Source organism: Pelodiscus sinensis, chromosome 12, assembly GCF_052426305.1.
Source record: "Pelodiscus sinensis isolate ZL-2025 chromosome 12, ASM5242630v1, whole genome shotgun sequence".
Taxonomy (NCBI): domain Eukaryota; kingdom Metazoa; phylum Chordata; order Testudines; family Trionychidae; genus Pelodiscus; species Pelodiscus sinensis.
The window spans coordinates 925,433-945,715 of NC_143063.1; the positions used below are offsets into that span (position 1 = coordinate 925,433).

The 20,283-nt window shown below is 62.9% G+C and overlaps 1 protein-coding gene across 1 annotated transcript in view; it reads left to right on the forward strand.

Annotated features, from left to right (window-relative positions):
* VAC14 (VAC14 component of PIKFYVE complex) overlaps window positions 1-20,283 on the forward strand; it is a 111,211-nt gene that overhangs the window by 29,301 nt on the left and 61,627 nt on the right. The window contains exons 11-12 of the mRNA XM_075940642.2: window positions 3,285-3,429; window positions 4,151-4,216. Coding sequence (XP_075796757.2) covers window positions 3,285-3,429; window positions 4,151-4,216 — 211 coding nt within the window. The remainder of the gene's footprint in view (window positions 1-3,284; window positions 3,430-4,150; window positions 4,217-20,283) is intronic.

Genomic DNA, 20,283 nt, shown 5'->3' on the forward strand with positions numbered 1-20,283 from the left:
ACGGTGCAACGGCGGCAGTGTGTCACTGACGCCAGTGTGCTGTGATTGTGCACGCACGGCCTGCGTCACCGCACTGCACAGCACGGTGCAACGGCAGCAGTGTGTCACTGACGCCAGTGCGCTGTGATTGTGCACGCACGGCCTGCGTCGCCGCACTGCACAGCACGGTGCAACGGCAGCAGTGTGTCACTGAGGCCAGTGCGCTGTGATTGTGCACGCACGGCCTGCGTCGCCGCACTGCACAGCACGGTGCAACGGCGGCAGTGTGTCACTGACGCCAGTGCGCTGTGATTGTGCACGCACGGCCTGCGTCGCCGCTCTGCACAGCACGGTGCAACGGCGGCAGTGTGTCACTGACGCCAGTGCGCTGTGATTGTGCACGCACGGCCTGCGTCACTGCACTGCACAGCACGGTGCAACGGCGGCAGTGTGTCACTGACACCAGTGCGCTGTGATTGTGCACGCACGGCCTGCGTCGCCGCTCTGCACAGCACGGTGCAACGGCAGCAGTGTGTCACTGACGCCAGTGCGCTGTGATTGTGCACGCACGGCCTGCGTCGCTGCACTGCACAGCACGGTGCAACGGCAGCAGTGTGTCACTGACGCCAGTGCGCTGTGATTGTGCACGCACGGCCTGCGTCGCCGCACTGCACAGCACGGTGTAACGGCGGCAGTGTGTCACTGACGCCAGTGCGCTGTGATTGTGCACGCACGGCCTGCGTCGCCGCACTGCACAGCACGGTGCAACGGCAGCAGTGTGTCACTGACGCCAGTGCACTGTGATTGTGCACGCACGGCCTGCGTCGCCGCACTGCACAGCACGGTGCAACGGCGGCAGTGTGTCACTGACGCCAGTGTGCTGTGATTGTGCACGCACGGCCTGCGTCACCGCACTGCACAGCACGGTGTAACGGCGGCAGTGTGTCACTGAGGCCAGTGAGCTGTGATTGTGCACGCACGGCCTGCGTCGCCGCACTGCACAGCACGGTGCAACGGCGGCAGTGTGTCACTGAGGCCAGTGTGCTGTGATTGTGCAAGCACGGCCTGCGTCGCCGCCCTGCACAGCACGGTGCAACGGCGGCAGTGTGTCACTGACGCCAGTGCGCTGTGATTGTGCACGCACGGCCTGCGTCGCCGCCCTGCACAGCACGGTGCAACGGCAGCAGTGTGTCACTGACGCCAGTGCGCTGTGATTGTGCACGCACGGCCTGCGTCGCCGCCCTGCACAGCACGGTGCAACGGCGGCAGTGTGTCACTGACGCCAGTGCGCTGTGATTGTGCACGCACGGCCTGCGTCGCCGCACTGCACAGCACGGTGCAACGGCGGCAGTGTGTCACTGACACCAGTGCGCTGTGATTGTGCACGCACGGCCTGCGTCGCCGCACTGCACAGCACGGTGCAACGGCGGCAGTGTGTCACTGACGCCAGTGCGCTGTGATTGTGCACGCATGGCCTGCGTCGCCGCTCTGCACAGCACGGTGCAACGGCGGCAGTGTGTCACTGACGCCAGTGCGCTGTGATTGTGCACGCACGGCCTGCGTCGCCGCCCTGCACAGCACGGTGCAACGGCGGCAGTGTGTCACTGACACCAGTGCGCTGTGATTGTGCACGCACGGCCTGCGTCGCTGCGCTGCCTGAGGATGCTTACAGAAGAGCCAGAGCAATGAATGTGGGAGATAGATGCCGACCGGGAAGTTGTCTCACTCTCTGTAGGAGCTCAGTCTCGCTAGGCTGGACGTGGATTTCACCCCGTATGAACTTTGCCTTTCGGATTGACCAGCTTTTCCTGGACTGAGTCTGGACTTTGCTTTTACTGGTCTCTGGTCTCCTTACTAGACTCGCATTCTCAGTCTTGTGGAGATAGACTACTCTGCCTTGCCGCACCATGATCCATTCCCTGCACGTCCCAGCCGCTTGCCTGGCTGGCATGTGCTGTGGCCAGGGGTTTGGAACTTAGCGTTGTAACGCTGGATGCCAGACCCAGTTGGCAGGTTTGAATACAGTCGCCTGATAGACAAGAGTTCTACGGCCCAATTTGCACCCTAATCTGAAACCTCTTGGGCCTGCCTCTTCTGCACTCCCGCAGGGAAGCCTTGAGACACGAGATCAGCTGGCCTCGGCTCCAGCTCCCGATAGCTGCACTAGCCTTGATCAGAACCCTGCACAAATGTTAATGGTCAGACAATCCTTATAGCTCCTAGCGGGCCAGGGTCTCCCTGTCTCGCCCTCAGGCTGCCTGGTGGGGAGAATCAAACCCTCTTTTACTGCAACTTCTGCAGAGACATTGACTCTGTAGGGATGCAAATGCACGTAGAATAATCCGCAGGGACACGCCAAGGCAAGTTGGCTGCCTCACGGCCGGTGTCCCAGCGCAGTAGCTGCTGCGGTGGATCACTCATGAGTTCAGCACACACTTGTGTAATTCAGTCTCTTAGAAATACCCACAGGACATCGCCCCTTCTGGGTCTTCAGAGCATCTTCTGGGCGTGGTTCCGCCATCTTGCCCTGCATGTAGGTGGGCCCCAGCCGTCAGCCCTCCCCCATCCCCGAGATCCAGCAGAAATGGCTGGGGTGAGCTCTTGGAGAAAGCTGGGGGGAGGAGCCTGTGGATTCTGGGGACTCCTGGGGCTCCCGGTCGACTTCCAGACGTGCTGCGCCACCAGTGGTTTCCCAGCCTGGTACTTGCTCCGGCGGGTCCCTCCAGCGCAGTGTCCCGCCCGGCGCTTCAGCGGGGTGTTCGAGAAACTGGTTGCAGCAGTTAAGGGACAGCCCACCCCAGGAAAGCGTCCTCCTGCCCTCCGGAGACATGGGCCGAGGGCTGATATTGCCAAGGAGTCAGACCTGAGACGCGAGCCCACTCGCTCTCGGCGCCCCAGCCAGTGCTGCAGCCCAGGTGACGTGAGGGGCTGGGGCAGTCAGGCACACCTGGGCCCCGGGATCACAGGGAGGGGGAGGCTGCTGAAATCGCACAGCTCAGTGTCACGTCAGCCCAGAGTAGAAATACCTGGGGAGAGGGAGAAGCCGCAAGCCCTGGCCCGGCAGCACGAGGGAGTGGAATGGCAAACCCAGTCCGACGCGGGAGGGGCTCTGTATGCTCCATGCTTCCTGCAGGTTTGTGCCGCCCCACGGTGCTGAGTTCCTGCCTGGCCAGTCAGCTCCGCACTGGGGTTGCTCTGAGCGCCAGTGTGGGGCAGCAGGGGTCGCAGCCCCATGAGCGGTAGGAGAGCGGCACGGGGGCAGGTTCTCACACAAGTGACCCTCTTTCTGCCCCGGTCGTCTGCAGCAGTGAGCGGGTCCCGGTGACCCTGAACCTGGATGGGATCGTGCAGGTGCTGGACTGCCACCTTCACGACACAGCCACCGGGATGATGACCAGAATCGCAGTCCTGAAATGGCTCTATCACTTGTACATGAAGACGCCACGGAAGGTGAGTTTGACGTGGGATCCAGTGGGGCCATCACCTGCTTCTTCGGCTGAGCTGCTTGGCGCTGCCTGGTCTGTGTAGTGGGCGCGGAGCGTCTGAGCCCCGGGTCTCTGGGAGGAGCGGCATGGGGAGCCCTGGGAGGCAAGAGCAGGAGCTGGGCTAGCTAACGGGTACTGCATTGCTAGGCCTGGGGATGAGCCGGACTGGCAGGGCGTGTTCACTCCAGCAGAGCGCTGGAGCCTTCGTTCTGAGACTTCCCGGCGGCGGGGCTTCCTGTGCCCTGGCTGCTTGACGCTCGTCCAGCTGGGCTGAGAGAATGGTCCCTACAAACGTGCGCAAGGCCCCAGCTTCATCCAGACGAGCCCAGCCGACCTGGGGGAGTTCAGGGCACGGGTGGGCAAGCCGCCGCTCCTGAGAGGAGGGTAAAAACCAAGCTGAGCGTCTGCCCTGTTGGAGCAAACACCAAGCTTCGGGTGGGTTCAGACATCTCCTGTTCTAGCAGTACCCATAGGGCTGAGTCTAGCGCCCCCTCGCACGGCAGTACATCCCGGACCGCCCTAGGCACAGCTCAGCAGCCCCGCGGCCGTGAGTCTCCTGGGAGTGTCCTTGTTGCCCTTGCCCACGCTTGCGCTCCAGGACGGAGTTCCAAGTCCAGTTGAAACGCCCTGCAAAGCCGGAGCTCCCAGGGGCCGGCGACTCTCTGAGGCCGTGTCTCTGCTTGCAGATGTTCCGGCACACCGACAGCCTTTTTCCCATTTTGCTGCGGACGCTGTCGGATGAGTCAGACGAGGTGAGTGGGGCGCCTCGGCAGCGCTTGCCAGCTGCTCTCCCCTGGGCTGTGGGCTAGGCTAGGACGCACCAGGAAGCCTCTGGCTCTGCAGGGTCATCTAGCCCGGTGGCTCTGCCCTGCAGCCCCCTTCTGACAACATGACTCCCTGGCCCCAGGGGTGGGGGAGCCGGAGCCCGGGTCGCTGGAGCGCTGGCTTCAGCTTTAGCTCCGGGCCCCAGCAAGTCTAATGGCAGCGAGTCCAGCCCCCAGTTTGGTCCCTGCACGGGTCCCAGCGCGAGGCTGTCTCTCTGAGTCCCGACAAGCCCGTCTCTAGCTGCCGTGCCTAGCGCTCTCCCCACCCTGCAAGGAGCTGCCGGGCCTGAAGCCTGGTGGTAAGGCTGGGGCCAGTCTGTCTGCTGCTGGGGACTGGCCCTTGCGGTTGGGACTCGGCGCCACCGCTCCTCCTCCCCCGCGCTGACTGGGGAGGAGCCCAGTCGCCCTGCAAAAGGCCAGCCATGGTGAAGGGGCCTGCAGCTGGTTACTGGCCTGACTGACCCTTTGGCTTCACTGCCCGGCAGCGTTCCCGCAGGAAAACGGGAGCAGTAGCTTTTACCGCAAGGCAGCGGGGCGAGAGAGCCTGCACTCCTGCCGGGGCCGGTCTGGCCTGGCTGCCTTGCGCCAGGGGCTTGCAGCTGGGCGGGGGAGCGTGGTGCCCTGTGACCGATGCCTTCGTGCCAGGGCAGGTGGAGGCTGCACGCAGAGCTGACCGAGCATGACGTGTGGTGGCTTTGATCAGGCTCTCCCTTGTTTGTGCCGAGGGGGCCGGGGGAGCGCGGCGACTGGGCCTGGCTGGTGTTGGGCTGAGACAGGCGCGGGGCAAAGGAGGGCTGTGCCGTGCCGGGGCCACGTGCCTTGACTCGCCTGTTGCTCTTGCTGCATGAGGCTGTCGGCTCAGACCGTGCAGCCCCGTACCAGGGGACCCCACTGCTGCCAAGGGACTACGACAGCCGGCAGTGCTGGGGGGACTCCTGGCTTCTATTTCTGACTCCCCGGGGCGCTGGGAAGGCGCTTCGCTCTGGCCTGTAAGACGGCTTGATTTGCGGTTGGGCAGGAGGACTTGAGTTGCCCCTGGGGGAGCGACGCCCCTCTGACCGCTTCAGTGCAGGGTTTCTTCGGGTCTGCCAGCGGTGCTCTCGAGATGCTGACTCGGCGCCCTGTCGCGGGGTGGGTGAGGGTGGGTCTGGATCTCGCAGTGCCGGCTGGGAAAGGCAGGGTCAGCAGGAGTCACTGCCACGGGCCAAGGAGGGGTGGGCCATATCCTCCAAGGAACCAGTCTTTACTCCCTGCCCTGGGCCCAGCACCCATTCCGGATGCTCCCTCCCGAGAGCCCCTTGGTTTGCTCTTGTCTAGTCTCCATTTCCTCTCCTCCTCTTTGTTCTGCATGACTCTTCCCCTCTCCCGGCCCCGGCCGTCACCTCTTCCCTCGCAGCACTCCGGCAGCTCTGGCCGGTACCGTCGCAGGCTGATGGCGTTTCTAACTTCTGAGGCTGTGCTGGAAGCCAGAGGCGCAGCCTAACGCGCAGCCCTGTGCGTGGTCTTTGCTAAACTCCTGGGCAGGACTTTCGGCTTTGGACTCCGTGCCGAGGAAGGCAGAGTTGCCTGGCTAAGGGGATTGGGAAGAGCCAGGGGAATAATTTGTACTTTGCAGTGTTCCATCCCCTGCTGCTTATGGTGCAAGCGGTTCCCAGGCGCGCCATCTGCGCTTGCCCTGCTGAGGGAAGCCAGAATCTTGCAGCTAGACTCTGGCGGGGCAGGAAATGGCCACGAGTCGTGCTCCAGACACACGTCTCCAATGTGTGTAAAAAGAAGCCGGGCAGAAAGGAGGGCAGTGGTGCATTTCCGCCACGTGATGCAACCAGGAACAGCTCAAGTACTTGAAGGTGATTTATTTAATCCGGCCAATATTTTGTACTTAGGAAATCCGTAGGAGAGTCGGTCCATTCAGTATCGTTGGTCAGCTGGCTCCTAACCTGCTTTGCTTCCTGCTGCATCGGGAATGGGAAGGCCCGAAATAGCAGCCTTAGGCGCGGGAGGAGAGGGGCGATGGCCGTGTGGGGAGGACTGAGGTGAGGGACACTGCCCCAGAGGGCGCTGTAGAGGCTTGGGGAAGCGTTCCTGTAGTTCTCGGTCTGAGCTCTGGCGTGTCTGGAGGGTGGAAGAACCTGGAGCCGACACGCAGCCGTAGCAGGACGCGGGGGGGTTCCAAGCAGGCAGTGGTGACAACGTTCACCTCTCCAGAGTGCTCTGAGGCCCTAGGGCCCCGCGCCCTGTGAGGCAGCAGAAAATGCTCCTGTCTCATGCTGGCCAGAAGCTTGAGCATTCACCCCGTTGCTTGGCGCTGCTGTCCTCAGTGCCACGCTGGAGTGGGGGCTCCCTGTCCCCGAAGGGGACACAGCCGAGCCGGGGCAGTGTGGTGGTTAGAGGCTGCCATGCTACCGCACCGTGCGGTGAGTTGGAGTGATGGCCTGGAGCTGAAGGGACGTCTGGCTCCAGAGAGCAGTGTGGCCGTGCCAGCGCCTCGATGCAGCCTGCCCGCTCCTGAGAGCAAGGAGTGCTGCAGCATTCGGCGCCGTCCTGCAGCAGCGCATCCTGTGCTATCCCCAGGAAGGGAACGGGCTTGGTGAGGCAGGAGCTGATCACGCATGGTGTCCACCCCTCACAAGTTTGACTTACCAGCAGGATTTTCCAGACTGTAGTCTGCTGTGAATCCTCTGTCCCCCCCCTCGCACCCAAGCCAGCTCTCAGAACCCAGCTGCACACAGCTCCTGGCTGGCTCGGCTCTGCGCTCGGCTCAGACACAGTGCAGCACAGAGCCGCGGCTCCGTAACCCACAGCTCCTGGCTGGCTCGGCTCTGCGCTCGGCTCAGACACAATGCAGCGCAGAGCCGCGGCTCCGTAACCCACAGGAACACACAGCTCCTGGCTGGCTCAGCTCTGCGCTCGGCTCAGACACAGTGCAGCACAGAGCCGCGGCTCCGTAACCCACAGCTCCTGGCTGGCTCGGCTCTGCGCTCGGCTCAGACACAATGCAGCGCAGAGCCGCGGCTCCGTAACCCACAGGAACACACAGCTCCTGGCTGGCTCGGCTCTGCGCTCGGCACAGAGCAGCGGCTCCGTAACCCACAGGAACACACAGCTCCTGGCTGGCTCGGCTCTGCGCTCGGCACAGAGCAGCGGCTCCATGACCCACAGGAACACACAGCTCCTGGCTGGCTCGGCTCTGCGCTCGGCACCGAGCAGCGGCTCCGTAACCCACAGGAACACACAGCTCCTGGCTGGCTCGGCTCTGCGCTCGGCACAGAGCAGTGGCTCCGTGACCCACAGGAACACACAGCTCCTGGCTGGCTCGGCTCTGCGCTCGGCACAGAACAGCGGCTCCGTGACCCACAGGAGCACACAGCTCCAGGCTGGCTTGGCTCTGCGCTCGGCACAGAGCAGTGGCTCCGTAACCCACAGGAACACACAGCTCCAGGCTGGCTCGGCTCTGCGCTCGGCACAGAGCAGCGGCTCCGTAACCCACAGGAACACACAGCTCCAGGCTGGCTCGGCTCTGCGCTTGGCACAGAGCAGTGGCTCCGTGACCCACAGGAACACACAGCTCCAGGCTGGCTCGGCTCTACTCACGGCTGAGGCATGGTGCGGCACAGAGCAGTGGCTCCGTAACCCATGGGGATAATGTGAAATGAATTGGGAGCAGGTGGCTCCCTTTCGGCACGCCAGAGCAGCAGATGCAGGAGCCAGCTGGGGAAAGCACTCATCTAAGGCCTTGCGCCGTTTGACCTTTGTAGCTATTACCAGTCCAACACAGGCTCAGTGCTTTTGTCCTGGTGGCTGTATTGGACACCTCGGGGGTTCCCTCCCACGCCGGGCTCATATTCTGTCCAAGCACCCTCAGTACTGTCCGAGGGCCAAGCCTTGGCTCCGGCACTACCAGCACCGGGAACTGGCTCCGAGCCGGATCCCAGGACCAAGACTCTGGCATGGTCTGCGCAGTGGCACCAGCAGTTGAGGAGGAATCAGCAACATGCCTGAGGCTGCCTTCTGCCTTCCCCCTACCAGACAGTGGCGGGAGCAGCTCACCGTTGGCTCCCACCAGAAGCTCCAGGGGGGCTCCGTTCAGGTTGGGAGGAGCGGCCAGCCAGCCGGGAGGGTACGTTGGCTGCAGGGGCCTGTCGAGGTGGTCCTGGCAGTGCGAGTGGTGCTGAAACGCCTCGGAGCTCTTCCCTCCTTCCCGTAACGCGCATGCCAGGCTCACCCGGTGACAGGAAGAGGCGGCAGGTTTCCGACCCCAGGGAAGTGTTTCCTCTTGCGGCACGCGGACGCTGTGGAGCCCCCGGCAGGATGTTGCGAAGAGCAGGACTTGAGCAAGGCTCACGGAGAACGAGAGAGATTCGTGGAGGGGGGTTCCATCAATGCCCAGGAGCCAGGGTGGGCAGGGAATGGGCGACGGGTGGGGTCACTTGGCCTTTCCCTGTTGGGTTCATTCAGAGACCTTGCTCTGTTGGGCACCTGGCTGGGCTGTGTCCAGGCTGGTCTGGCCGTTGCTGTGTGTGGCTCGGTCCCTGCCACGACCCGCCCTGCTTGCCTGTGTTGGTGTGGAACGGAGAGGGCGCATGGCGGGCGGTGTTCAGTGCAGCAGCACATGAAAGCAGGGCTCCGAGGAGATACCGGTGCTGCGGGCAGTACCTGTCCTTTGGGCCAGTGAAGCCAGCTGCTCAGTGACGCGCCAGGCCAGTCAATGGAGTGTTACTGCCGTTCCGAGTGACTCCTCCCGAAATCCCCGCGGTGCAGGCGTGTTCCCTTTCGACCGTTCCCAGGGGCAGGGCCCGCCGGCTCGGGGGGAGCAGAGTTCGCTCTGGGGAGTCAGCTGGTAAGTCAGTTACGTGTGCGTGTGATTGACACGGCCCTTGAATGAGCAGGGAGGGAAAAGGAAACCCGAGGGCTTGTCATCGCTCGCAGCCAGCTGTGGGGGGGACTTTGCTCCAGGAGGTGGGGAGAGGGGAAGCCCTGAGGAGTGGCAGAGAATGCTGGCATTTGGCACGTCCGTTTCCCCCGTCCCGCGCCATGCCCCTCTGCGGCACGGGTACCGGCCTGCTCCCTGCCTGCCCTCTGGGCGGGAATGTCCCGGGAGCGCGGCGGGGATGGGCCAGCACAACGCGCAGCCGACGTCTGGCTCTTTGTTCAGGGGGCTGGGGAGCTTTGCTCTGTTGGTTTTAGGCCCACTGTGCTGCAGCTCTAAGCTTTCAGCTCGCCACGGCCAAAATATGGAACCTCCTGGGAAGCAAAGAGCATGAAAGATGCACCGAGAGAGAGCCCGGTGAACTTCCCGGGCCCCACGATCCGCTTCCTTGCGCGCTGCTCTGCCTCCCCTTCCGCCGAGCGCCCCAGTGCAAGAGGAGCTTTCCAAGCAAGCGTGGCCAACAGTGCACCTGCCCCAGGGCTTCCGTCTGCGGGGGCCTCGCTGGCGAGTGACTGATCCACGAAAGCAGCCTGTGGGGTTTGCTCGCTTCCTGCGGGTGCAGCCAGGCTGCATGGAAGTCCCTGGCTTTGGCCAACTCCTCAGGGCTCTGTGCTCCGCTCCTGGCCAGATGGCAGCTCTCTCCGGGCCGGGGGCTAAACGGAGCGGGAGAGGGGCGTGTGGTCGTGTGTGCGGATCTAATTGTAGGTGGGGCAAGGCTCCCCGGGGCCATGGAGCTCGTTAGGAACCGCGTTCAGGAGGCACTTGCTTGCAGGCCAGATTTGCTGCTTTTTGAGGACTTCTGCAAAGAAACGCAGTGCGATTGGCGCGGGAGCATGGGAGTGGGTTGCAGTCCGGCTGGGGAAGTCTGCAAGCAGATTCCTGAGGGATGCCATGGAGATGGCCCTTTCCCGAGGCCCCACGCTCACTGAGACGGATGAGCAAAGCAAAGCCGCTGGCAGGACGGCCTCTAGCGGCAAGAACAGGCCTTCCACCGGGGCCAGGCATGCGAGGGCGTCTGGCTGGCAGGGGTGGGCCGTGTAGTCTGTAGCATTCACCTAGAAGCTTTTGCTTCTTGGTTAATCGATGACACTGTTACATCCCTAGCGCGCAGCTCCGAGACCCGGGGTCTGCAAGCCCTGTCGAGAGCTGGGACTCCAGCCTGCTGCCTCGCCCAGCACGCAGCCTCCCGGCCTGTCCTGAGATGGAAGCTGCCGTTGCTCAGTCTCCTTCGCTGAGGTCTCTGGCAGGCTCCCTCTGGCCGCCCCGGCATCGGGAGCAGGGACCTGGGAGGCCAGCGCTTGGCAGGTGCAAAGCCGAAGTGGCCGTTAGTCGCAGGTCTTGCTCCCAGGGGTTATCGTGGGGATTGACGTGACTGCTGGGGTCGTGCACACCGCTGTGTCCCCTGCAGAGCAGGGCAGGGTCTGACGCCTGCCGCCCAGCCCACAGCCGGATCTGAACCGCAGCGCCACGGGGCCCGGCTCTCCCCCGTCTCTGGTGGTCACCGTGCGTCCGTGCCTGGCCTCAGGTGGGTGTGAACGTCCCTGAAAATCTGCCTGTAACGATCTGGGCCCCTGGCCTGAGCCGACGGCTCTGTCGGTGTCACAGACTGGCGCCGGTCCTGCTGGGCTCCCCTCACTCTCCTGCCTCTGGCGGCTGCTTGCCCAGAGCTCTCCGCGCTGCCCGACGGCCCTTCCTTGCCCGCTCGCTCTCCCTCTGCCCAGCAGGGTTCAGTTGCAGAGCCCGAGATGCCAGCGTGGTGTCGCTGCCTTAGGCTTTGTACGCGCAGCCCCCCACTTGTGCACTCGGGATCCGCTGCGCTTGCTGGGTGCGCTGGGATAAGCGTGGGGCGAAGACGCGTCCCACGCCTGTGTCCACCCCTCCCCCGCACTAGAAGCGGAGCTGGGATCCGGGTCGAAGTGGGGCAGAAAGGCCGTAGCTGTGGCATTGTCTGAGCGAGCGCAGAGGCCGCTCCCCTTTCTCCCTTGGGGACGGGCCCTGACGGGCACTGGACGCAGCCCTGGGAAGATGGATGGGTTCTCCGTTCGTGCTGGCGAGGGAGGAACGCAAGTTTACTTTTCACACCGCCTTGCTTTGGGGGCCGGCCAGCACAGGGCTCTCGCCGCTTTCCTGCGGCTCCTTTCCGCCTCCCACCCCTCCAGCCGCCTTTGGAAGAAAATCCCCCGGCCCCCCCCGTGTGTTGGGAAGGAAACTCGTTGCCTGCTGCTACGGAATGAGGCTGCCTTCCAGCAGGATGAATAGCCCCCCGCCCTCCACCCCTATGTGCCCTGGTTCCCAACTAGCCGCGCCGCGTGCTGGGCAGCTCTGGCGGGCCCCTTGCCACCAGGGGGCCTTAGCGGGCTCCCTTCTGCAGACGGAGGGGTCTGGCGTGGGAGCGCCCTGGAGCCTCTCCTGCCCCTCTGAGGACAGGGCTTGCCTAGGGGGCGCGGGGGGAATTGAGAGCCCCGAGGGCCCCGGCTGCAAACAGGAAAGCACCCAGCTGTGTTGGGCAGGGGCCGCCCTGGGGCGACACAGCTGTGCTGGCACAGGCCCCAGGGGGAGAGGGATGTGGCCGTCCCTGCAGCTCTGTGCGGGGGCCCCGGGGGCGCTTGGGTACATGGCTTTGCCTGCATAAGCTGTGCCAGCATTGCACCAGCACAAGGCAGGGAGGCGAACAGTCCCCCTTCCCAGGAGCCGGTTAGCCCCCAGCTACACTGGAGTCACTTCTACTTGACAGTCTTGATGTATTCTCTCCCCAGTAGCTTGTGAGCCAGGGAGGTGCTCTTATCCCCGTTTAACAGATGCGGCTAAGTGACCCACCCAAGGTCACGCAGGGAGTCAGTGACAGAGCAGGAGCTCGACCTCAGGTGTGCCAGGACCTAGACTAGCTTCTTAATCTCTGGACCCTCCTTGCCTTTATTTTCCAGTTGTTCTCTTCTCTCTGCTGGGGATTCTGCCCAGCTGGTTTGTTCGTATTGCCTCTTGCACAGCAGAGCGCCCAGCTGCCCTCACGCACTCTGGCTGGAGCTGCCCCACGCCAGCAATGCTGGGACAAAAGCTGTGTGCTCCGGGCCTCTGTTCCCGGGGGCAGGGGCTCGCTGTGCGCCCAAGGGGGCCTCTCCTCTGGTGCACTGCGCTACATCCCCTCTCCCCAGATCCGTTCCCTGCTGGGTGCCGGCGCATCGCCCCCCTCCTCTGCCTGGGGCTTGCTGTAGTGCAGGCTCCAGAGGGCTGTGAGATCTCGCTCTAATCCGGGTTGCTGGGCTTGGTGTAGGTAGGGGGATCTGGCTGGGCTTTGACTGCCTAGGTCCGCGTAGGTCTGGCGGATCCCTGTGGTCTGAAGTGTGACTTTGCTGTCGTGCTCTGGCTAACCCAGGCCATTTCGTGGGCATCCCTTGCGTGGCACGCACTGTGTCTTTGAGCTGCGGGCGGATCCAAAACAACCTTTCTCCTGTCTCTCCTCCCCGGTACTGTGTGTTGGGAGCACGGCCGCTGGGATCTGTGGGTGAGGGCTTGAGAGCAGAGCAGGATCCGCCGCCGGAAGGGCGTGGGGCTCTTGGCACTTGCAGACCCCTTGAGATGTTCACGACTGGCTCTGTGCTCCCGGGACAGGTCCTGCCTGCTGCAGGCTTGTGGGGAATCTGCCCAGCACTTGTAGGGTGGGAAGGCACCTGAGTGCCCAGGGTTGAGGCTTTTTGTCCTCCCCTTGCTACCCCGTCCCCTGAGCAGCTGGAGGGAGACTGCTCAGCCCGCCAGGGGGTTCTGCTTTCAGCACCCCTGGTCCTGCTGACTCCTCTGCACCCCCCGCAGGAGTCGTGAGGGAACGGCTCTCACGTTGCCGTACATTACGTCTAAGTGGCGGGCGATGCCTTGCAGAGGAAAATGCAGGGTGGGGGCTGCTTTCTCCTCACGCTGCCTGGAAGCCTCCTCAGACGCCACTGACACTACTATCAGATCAGTTCAACCAGAACAAGAGGCAAATGAACTTGACCTAGATCTGGGTAGCAGAAGAGACCTACAACTCCCTGGTTTCTGTGCCTTGGAACGGTGTAGAGAGAAATCTGCACTCCCGACAAGCAAGGAAACTAGCTAGCTGTTACAACCGGAGCATTCCCTCTGGCCACCTAGGCCCAGCCTCAGCCGCCGGGAGGGGAATTCTCCTCTCAGCGGTGCCAGCCTGGCTAGCTGGGGGCGCAGTAACTATCCGTGAGAAGGTCTCTGCTGGATGTTTTGACCTGGTTACTATTCACGTTTCCTTAGAGGCTTGTTCTCCTTTCTGAGGCTTGTTCCAATTAGTGTCAACAGGCTCCGCTTGTTCCTGCCGCGGAGAACCCCCTCGCCTCCCGGAACCCGGCCCACCCGGCCGAGGAAGACTTGGCTGGGAGATTCTGTGCGTGGCAATGGTCGCCCCTTGGTGCAGCTATCTAGCACCGAGTTGGGGAGGGACAGAACAAGGAAGGTTTGGGGCTAAAGGCAATGTACTGAGCATCAGGAGAGTGGGTTCTGTTCCTCCCTTTCTGGGCCACTTTCTCTGTAGAGCAGAGAGCAACCCTGCCCCTACGTGGGGAGGGGGAGGGTATAGGCATGTGAACAGTTAACTGGTTAACCAGTAAGCCTCACCCTTCGCGGGTGAGACTTACCAGTTAAGGTTAACTGGGGGGGGGGGGGGGGGCTGGAGCAGCTCCCTGCCACCTCCAGCTCTGGGGGTGGGGGGAGCTGCTCCCGCATCCTGGATGGAGCAGCTTCTGTCTGCAGCAGCCCAGGCACCAGCCAGAGAGGGGGACCGTTTCAGTCCAGCGGCAGGCCGGGGGCTCCCTTCCCCTCTAACCAGCTGGTAAACCCCCACTGGTTCCCAGTGCGAGGGAATTGTACCTCCCTAGTCCAGCACATCAGAGCTTGTGAGCGGCTCAGCGTCCATGGGGGGGAGAAGCGCGGTGGCCTGGGGAGGAAGGAAAGGAAATCTCTGCTCCGGTGGGGCGGCAGCGGGGGAGCGCTTCATGCTGAATGGAGGGGAAGTGCCAGCTCGTTCTCAAATGACTTCCGCCCGTCTGTCTCAGTGAGCGGCAGTCCGAGCCACTGGTGCCCATGTTGGTGTCCAAAGGGCTGTGCCATGGCAGAATTTCTTTGCAGGGCTGTAGGACCCAGCTTTTTGCTACATTCACTGCTGTGCTTGGCAATTGGCTGGGAGGTATAGCTAGCCTCTGCTAGAAGGGGAAACTGAGGCACTGGAAGGGACTGACTTGCCCCAAGTCACCCGACAGATCAGCTTAGACCTGGAAACCGATCTCAGCTCTCCTGTGTCCCGCCTCGTAGACCAAAGCTGCCAGCCTCTGTTGGTTCCCCAAGCCACGCTGCTGGCGGCGGGGGCCAGGTTATCCCAGCTGTGCCGCTCGCCCCCCTGCAGCGCCCTTGGGCTGGCCGGCCCCACGCTCATGGCCATTGCCGGAATGATAGGACCAGCTGATGTCTCTGGCACCCAGCCTGTTGCCATGGCAATGGCAGGCACTTGTGCTCCTGCAGGATATTGCCTCCTCCTCTGCTCACACAGCGCTCCCCGTCCCCGTGGGCCTCTGGGGGCCTCGTGCTCCCCGCCCCAGGGAGGCGCACGCTGGGCCCGTGGAGGACACACCTGGGCGCAGCGCTGGCCTGCAGGAACGCGCATCGCGGGAGGCTGCCACTGAGTCACGGAATCGGTGACTTCTGCCTGCGGCGGTTGGGAGCTGCAGGGTGCCCACGGCCCCTGAGGCCGGGCGCTGATGGGATCTCTCAGCTCCCAGCCGCTGCAGGTGGCGGGGGCACCGCAAAGCGCCCCTTGGCTATGGTTGGCAGGGGACCCCTGGAGCTCCAGCATGTAACCTCCGGCGGCCCCCTGGCTAGGCGCTGCGCTGATCCCCTGGGGACCCTGATCCCCGCTTGTCACACATTGTTAGCAACAGCCCTGGCAGGTCGCTGCTTCTGTGAATGTTTCTTTATTGCCCGTGACCGGTCTGTGGCTCTTACGGCAAAGCTCCATCACCAAGTCTTGGCCGTAGCGATGTCCCGGACAGGCTGGGCGCTAGGAAATCCAGGGCCCTTCTCTTTCCTGGGTTCCTCCTGGATTTCCTTCCTGCTCCTTCGGCTGAGAAACCCAGGCTGGACTGTTAGACGTACCAGCCAGCAGCCTGAGTGGCTGGGTTTTGGAGGCCGCGCTCTGCAGCCCTGTGAGCCCCACTCCCCGTCTTCAGCCTTTAGGGCCCAAGGCTGCCCCTGGCTCCCCCGGCCCGCGCTGCAGCCTGCAGTGCAGGAACCTGCCTGGACGGAAGTGTTGCCGAAGTATAGCCAGTGCAGCGCAGCCTGCCCAGGCGCCGTGTCAGGGGCCTGTGGCTTTCAGCAGTCGCTCAGGTCAGCAAGGGCCAGGGCGACCCTCTGGTCTGACCTGCCCAGCACAGGTCCTGGTCTGTCTGGTTCTGGCTGTGCAGCAGGTGTGTCCTGACACAAGTGCTGGCGATGCTGGGTTGAGCCCAGGTCCCTGGCTTGGTTTCAGGGCTACTTTGGCTGCAGGGATTCATTTGAAAGGAGTTCACTTGGCTGTGGGCCAGAGCCAGCCCGTGAGCTGAGCAGGGGCAGAAACGGGCTTGCGGCCTCGTTCCCTGCTTGGCTTGCAGGCTGGGTTATGAGCTCTGCTTGGCCCTGTTCACACGGAGTTGGCAGGGGCAGTTTCACACTGTTCAACCCTGTTTAAGAAGCATCTGAGGCTCTGTTGGTGCTAAGGGCTTTGCTGGGCGCGTGGGGCGATGCGGCAGCTCCCTAACCGTGTCGCTGTGTGGTTTGGTCTTGCCATGCTGATCAGCCCTCCCCGGCCTGCACACGTGAGCTGTTCCTGGCAGCTGAGTGCCCCGTCGCTCTGTGCGTGGTTAAAAGGGAGCGGAGTAGGCCTACATCTGTGTTACTGTCACACCCAGCAGCCCTGCCTTTCGCAGCCAGGAGCTGCAGCTCTGGTCTCCTCGGGGTCTCCTCAGGCCGTGGCACCGTTCATGGCACTGTCAGCTTGGAAAAAACCAAGGCCTCTCTGACCTGTGGCGTGGGTGCCAGCTGAGACTGAGGGATGCGAATGGTGCCAGGAACGTGCCGTGCTCATGTCCACGCTGCCAGTGAGCACTGTCCCAGGACCCAGATGCCCTGCTTAAGGGCGCCTCGTGCTCGAAGTACGAGGAGGCCTGGAGCTGCCTGGGGGGGCTGTGAAATAAGCTTAGTTCTGTCCACACAGCAGCTTACTCAGGCGCCCCAGCTGAATTGCAGCTGATTTTGTGCATGTCCCAGTGGCTAGGCAGGGCATTGCAGGGGTCCTGCCCCACCCCGCGGGGAAGGAGGCGGGCCGGCTGCCTTGTTGGCATCCCGTAACCCGTTCACAGCTGTGTGCCCCTCGCAGGCTCCCTGCTGTGCACGTGCTGACAGGACCCGAGGAAGGCAGACACAACCGTGCTCTGTGCATCGTTGGGGCCCAGCCCCATTACTGCTCTGTATCGCCAGGGCCCTGTGGCAGCGCCTCTTGGCGCACGGCTGCGTGACCGCTAGTTGTGGTGGGAAGAGGAGCTGGGCCCCGATCGCTAGTCGGCTAGGGCCCTGCCCGTTGGGGGGGGTGGAACTACCGGCCCCGGGGTCGTTGGCACCTTTTCTGCAGAACTCCCCCGGAAGGCAGTATGCTCCCTGGGCACGCCTCGGGGACCAGGCCCTCCGGTCCATGGGACAATTTCCATCGGCTGCCACAGACCTGGGCTGACTTGGGACCGCTGTTCTCAGACCTAGGTAACTTCCATTTCCAGACCGCGTTCCCTCGCTTGCTCACGCTCTGCCGAGTCCCTCTCCCGCTGTCGGCCAAAGCCGTATCTCAGGGGGCTGGGCTGCAGCGCGTCAGGTGGAGACGCTGTGTGCTCACAGCAGTGTTCTCCCGTCCGGCTAGGAGAACCACCTCTGAGTGACAACGGTTGCACCCAGGTAGAGTGATTGGAGACCCAGGAGAGCCCTTCGTGTGGATGACTGCACACGGCTGATTCACTTGGAGACCTGCCCCGAGCCCGCTGCCAGATGCATTCACTCCGGAGCTGGGCCGACCCAGGAGAAATCTCAGGCCCAGAAGAAACAGGGCTTGAAATGCCTGTGCTCGCCCAGCCTGGGCTGCATCTCCCAGGCTTTGTTCCGCACTCCGGGGCTGTCGCGCTTTGCCTTTTCTCTCCAGCAGTGCCCGGCCGCGGCCCTGGCGCGGGGATTGTTGTCGTCCTTACTTCCCCTGGAGGAAGCTGCATGCGGTTACTTAACAATGTTTGTGTGCGCAGGGGCCTCCCCTGTGGATTGGAGCCTTTTGTTTTTCAGGTTTCCAAGCTCCGGTCCCTGTAGGCTCAGACACTCCCCGCTTGGCTGGGCTTGGCTTGCTCCAGGGGACTATGCTTCCAGCAGCCAAGGCTGAACCAAGAATAGGCGTGTTTCTCTCCTGCCTGGGAGCCACCTGCACAGAGCTGGGCCTGGGTTGGAAGGGGCCGCATCTGCTCAGAGGATGGTCTGTTTTCTGGCCTCTGCTCCTTCCCAGGAATGCTTTCGGCCAGGGATGGCTTGGGAGACTGCTGCTCGCTTCGGCACCACCGTGTGCTTGGGAACAGGAGCGTTGGCCGATTAAAAATGGGTGGGAGGGGGCTGTGCATGTTCAGCTGTGTGCTTCCGAGCCCCGCGCCTCAGGCCTTTCACAGGAAACAGACGCCGCAATCAGCAGAGAGCTGCTATTTGCATCCCCAAATCAGCGTGTTTTGTCTCCTGCATCTGGCCGAGATTCAAAGGGATTGTCTGCACAGGGTGTTACTGGGCAGCACGCTGCTGGGCTGGAAATCCCCCTCCCCCCAGCTTGCTGCACAGGAATGCAGGCTGCAGAGAAGCTGCTTGAGATGCTCTTGTGCAGAAACAGGCCTGGGGGCTAAGGGAGAAGCAAGTCCTGCAGGGCAGCGACCAGGCAAAGCATCTGCAGGGCTGGATCCTCCTTCTGGCCCTTAACTGAGGCTGCCTGCAATGGTACATGCCCATCTGCACCCTTAGCGGAGCTCCCCGTTGGCTGGGACTCGGGCTCTGAGTTACTGCAGAGAACCCTTCCCCAGGCGCCTGGCTGGTGGTCTCACACCATGCGTGGGGTCAGGCTGAGTAGGGATGAAGTTGCCTTTTCCGTAGGGTGGGACGTGGGTCACTTGCTGGCTTGGCCGGGAGAGAATGGTGGATTCCCTGTCCCTCGGGCCTTCTGAGGCCATCGGGCGCTCAGGCAGAGGTTGGGTCTGTCTCGGGACAGGGTGGCGAGGGAACGCAGCACGGTGGTCTCGCCGCCTGAGTCATGGCTCCGAATTCCCCACAGCTGTGACGGGTGTGATGCCCCTGGCCTGTAGCTTGACTGTCTAAGCACTTGGAGGCAGTGGACTGCCACCCCCAAAACTTCAAAAGTCACAAGGGGCTTCAAAATCCCGGTTTAAAACCACATTTGGGTCTTGGTTTGCCTCCTGCCTCTCGAGCTGCTGGGGCCCGTTTCCAGCGCTTCTCTGCAGCCAGGACTAGAATGGTACTTTTCAAAGCAGCAAGTCAAAGCTGGAATTCCCGGCTGATCTCACAACTCCGGGAGCGGGGGCGGTAAGAGGCCAAGTACCAGAGGAAGCTGTTGAGGCTGTGCTCATCTGGGGGGTGTGCGCGGGAGCCCTTCTGGTAACAGCCTGTCTCTTCGGTGGTTTGCTTCCCTCACAGACCTCCTGCAAGTAGGAGAAAGGTGTGAGGGAGATGATCAGTAAAACATCTGGGGATGGAGTAGGACCCCTTGCTGCTGGATGGGATCAGTTTTGTGAACTGCCACGGTAGCGGTGTAGAGAGGGCAGCAGCTGGTGGTCCCCAGCGTTGGTAGATCTGGCACACGCAAGGTGGACGTGTTCAGCCTAGTGCCAATATCAGCGCCCTTTGCAGGGAACGAGGTGTTCTGCGTAGGGATGTCAGCAACTAGTGGATTAGCCCATAAGCAAAAGTGTATTGGATAGTCGGCATGCTGGTCGCCCCCCACCATGCTGGTCAACTGGTCGCTTCCCCCTCCCGCCCCCCGCTATGCTGGTCAACTGGTCGCTCCCCCTTCCCCCTCCCCCTATGCTGGTCAACTGGTCACTCTCCCTTCCCCCTCCCGCCCCCCACTACGCTAGTCAACTGGTCGCCCCTCCCCCCCCCCGCTATGCTGGTCAACTGGTCCCCCTTCCCCCCCCGCTGTGCTAATTAACTGGTCGCTCCCCCTTCCCCCCGCTACACTAGTCAACAGGTCAGGTTGTGCCCTCCCCTCCCCCCGCTGTGCTAGTCAACTGGCTCCCCCTGCCCCCCGCTACACTACTCAATTAGTCGCCTCCCCCCTTGCTGCCTCTATCGGAAGGAGGTAGCTGGGGGAAGAAGTGGGGGTGCTTCAAAGCGACAGCGCCATATGGCGCCCAGGGCTAGCTAACGGCATTTCGAAGCAGCAGCGCCGCGTGGAGCCCGGGGCTAGCTGGGGACTCCCCTGCTGACCCAGGGCTCCATGCAGCACTGCTGCTTTGAAATGCCATGGAGAGCACGGGGCCAGCAGGGGGCTGCTCGAGTTCCCTGCTGGCCCCGGGCTGCCCGCAGCGCTTTCGCTTTAAGGTGTAGCCACAGCCCGCTACACGCTTCAAAGGTGGCGCACCCTTCACGACAATCGAGTGGTCTGTCTGCTTAGCTGGTTCATCCCAATGGCCGATCCCGCGCCCAAGGCTAGGGACGTCCGTCCGCTAGCTGCCTCTCGAACTGGCTGGCTCAGGTGAGCGTTGCCGTTTTAAACAGTCAGCATTAGCCTGCGGCGGCGCCGCGGCGAGACGAATCAGCAGGTCTCAGCTCCTCGCGGCGCTGCTCTCTGCTGGGCCGAAGGACTTGCCTCGTGGGGCGGGGGCTGCTAGCGCCCTGGGAGCGGAAAGCTACTGTCCGGAGCTGCATTGATTCCCGGGCTGCCTGCCCGGCTGCTTTACACCAGTCCAATTCCCACCGGTACCCGAAGTCGTCCCTTCCGAAGTGCAGCTGGCGGCCT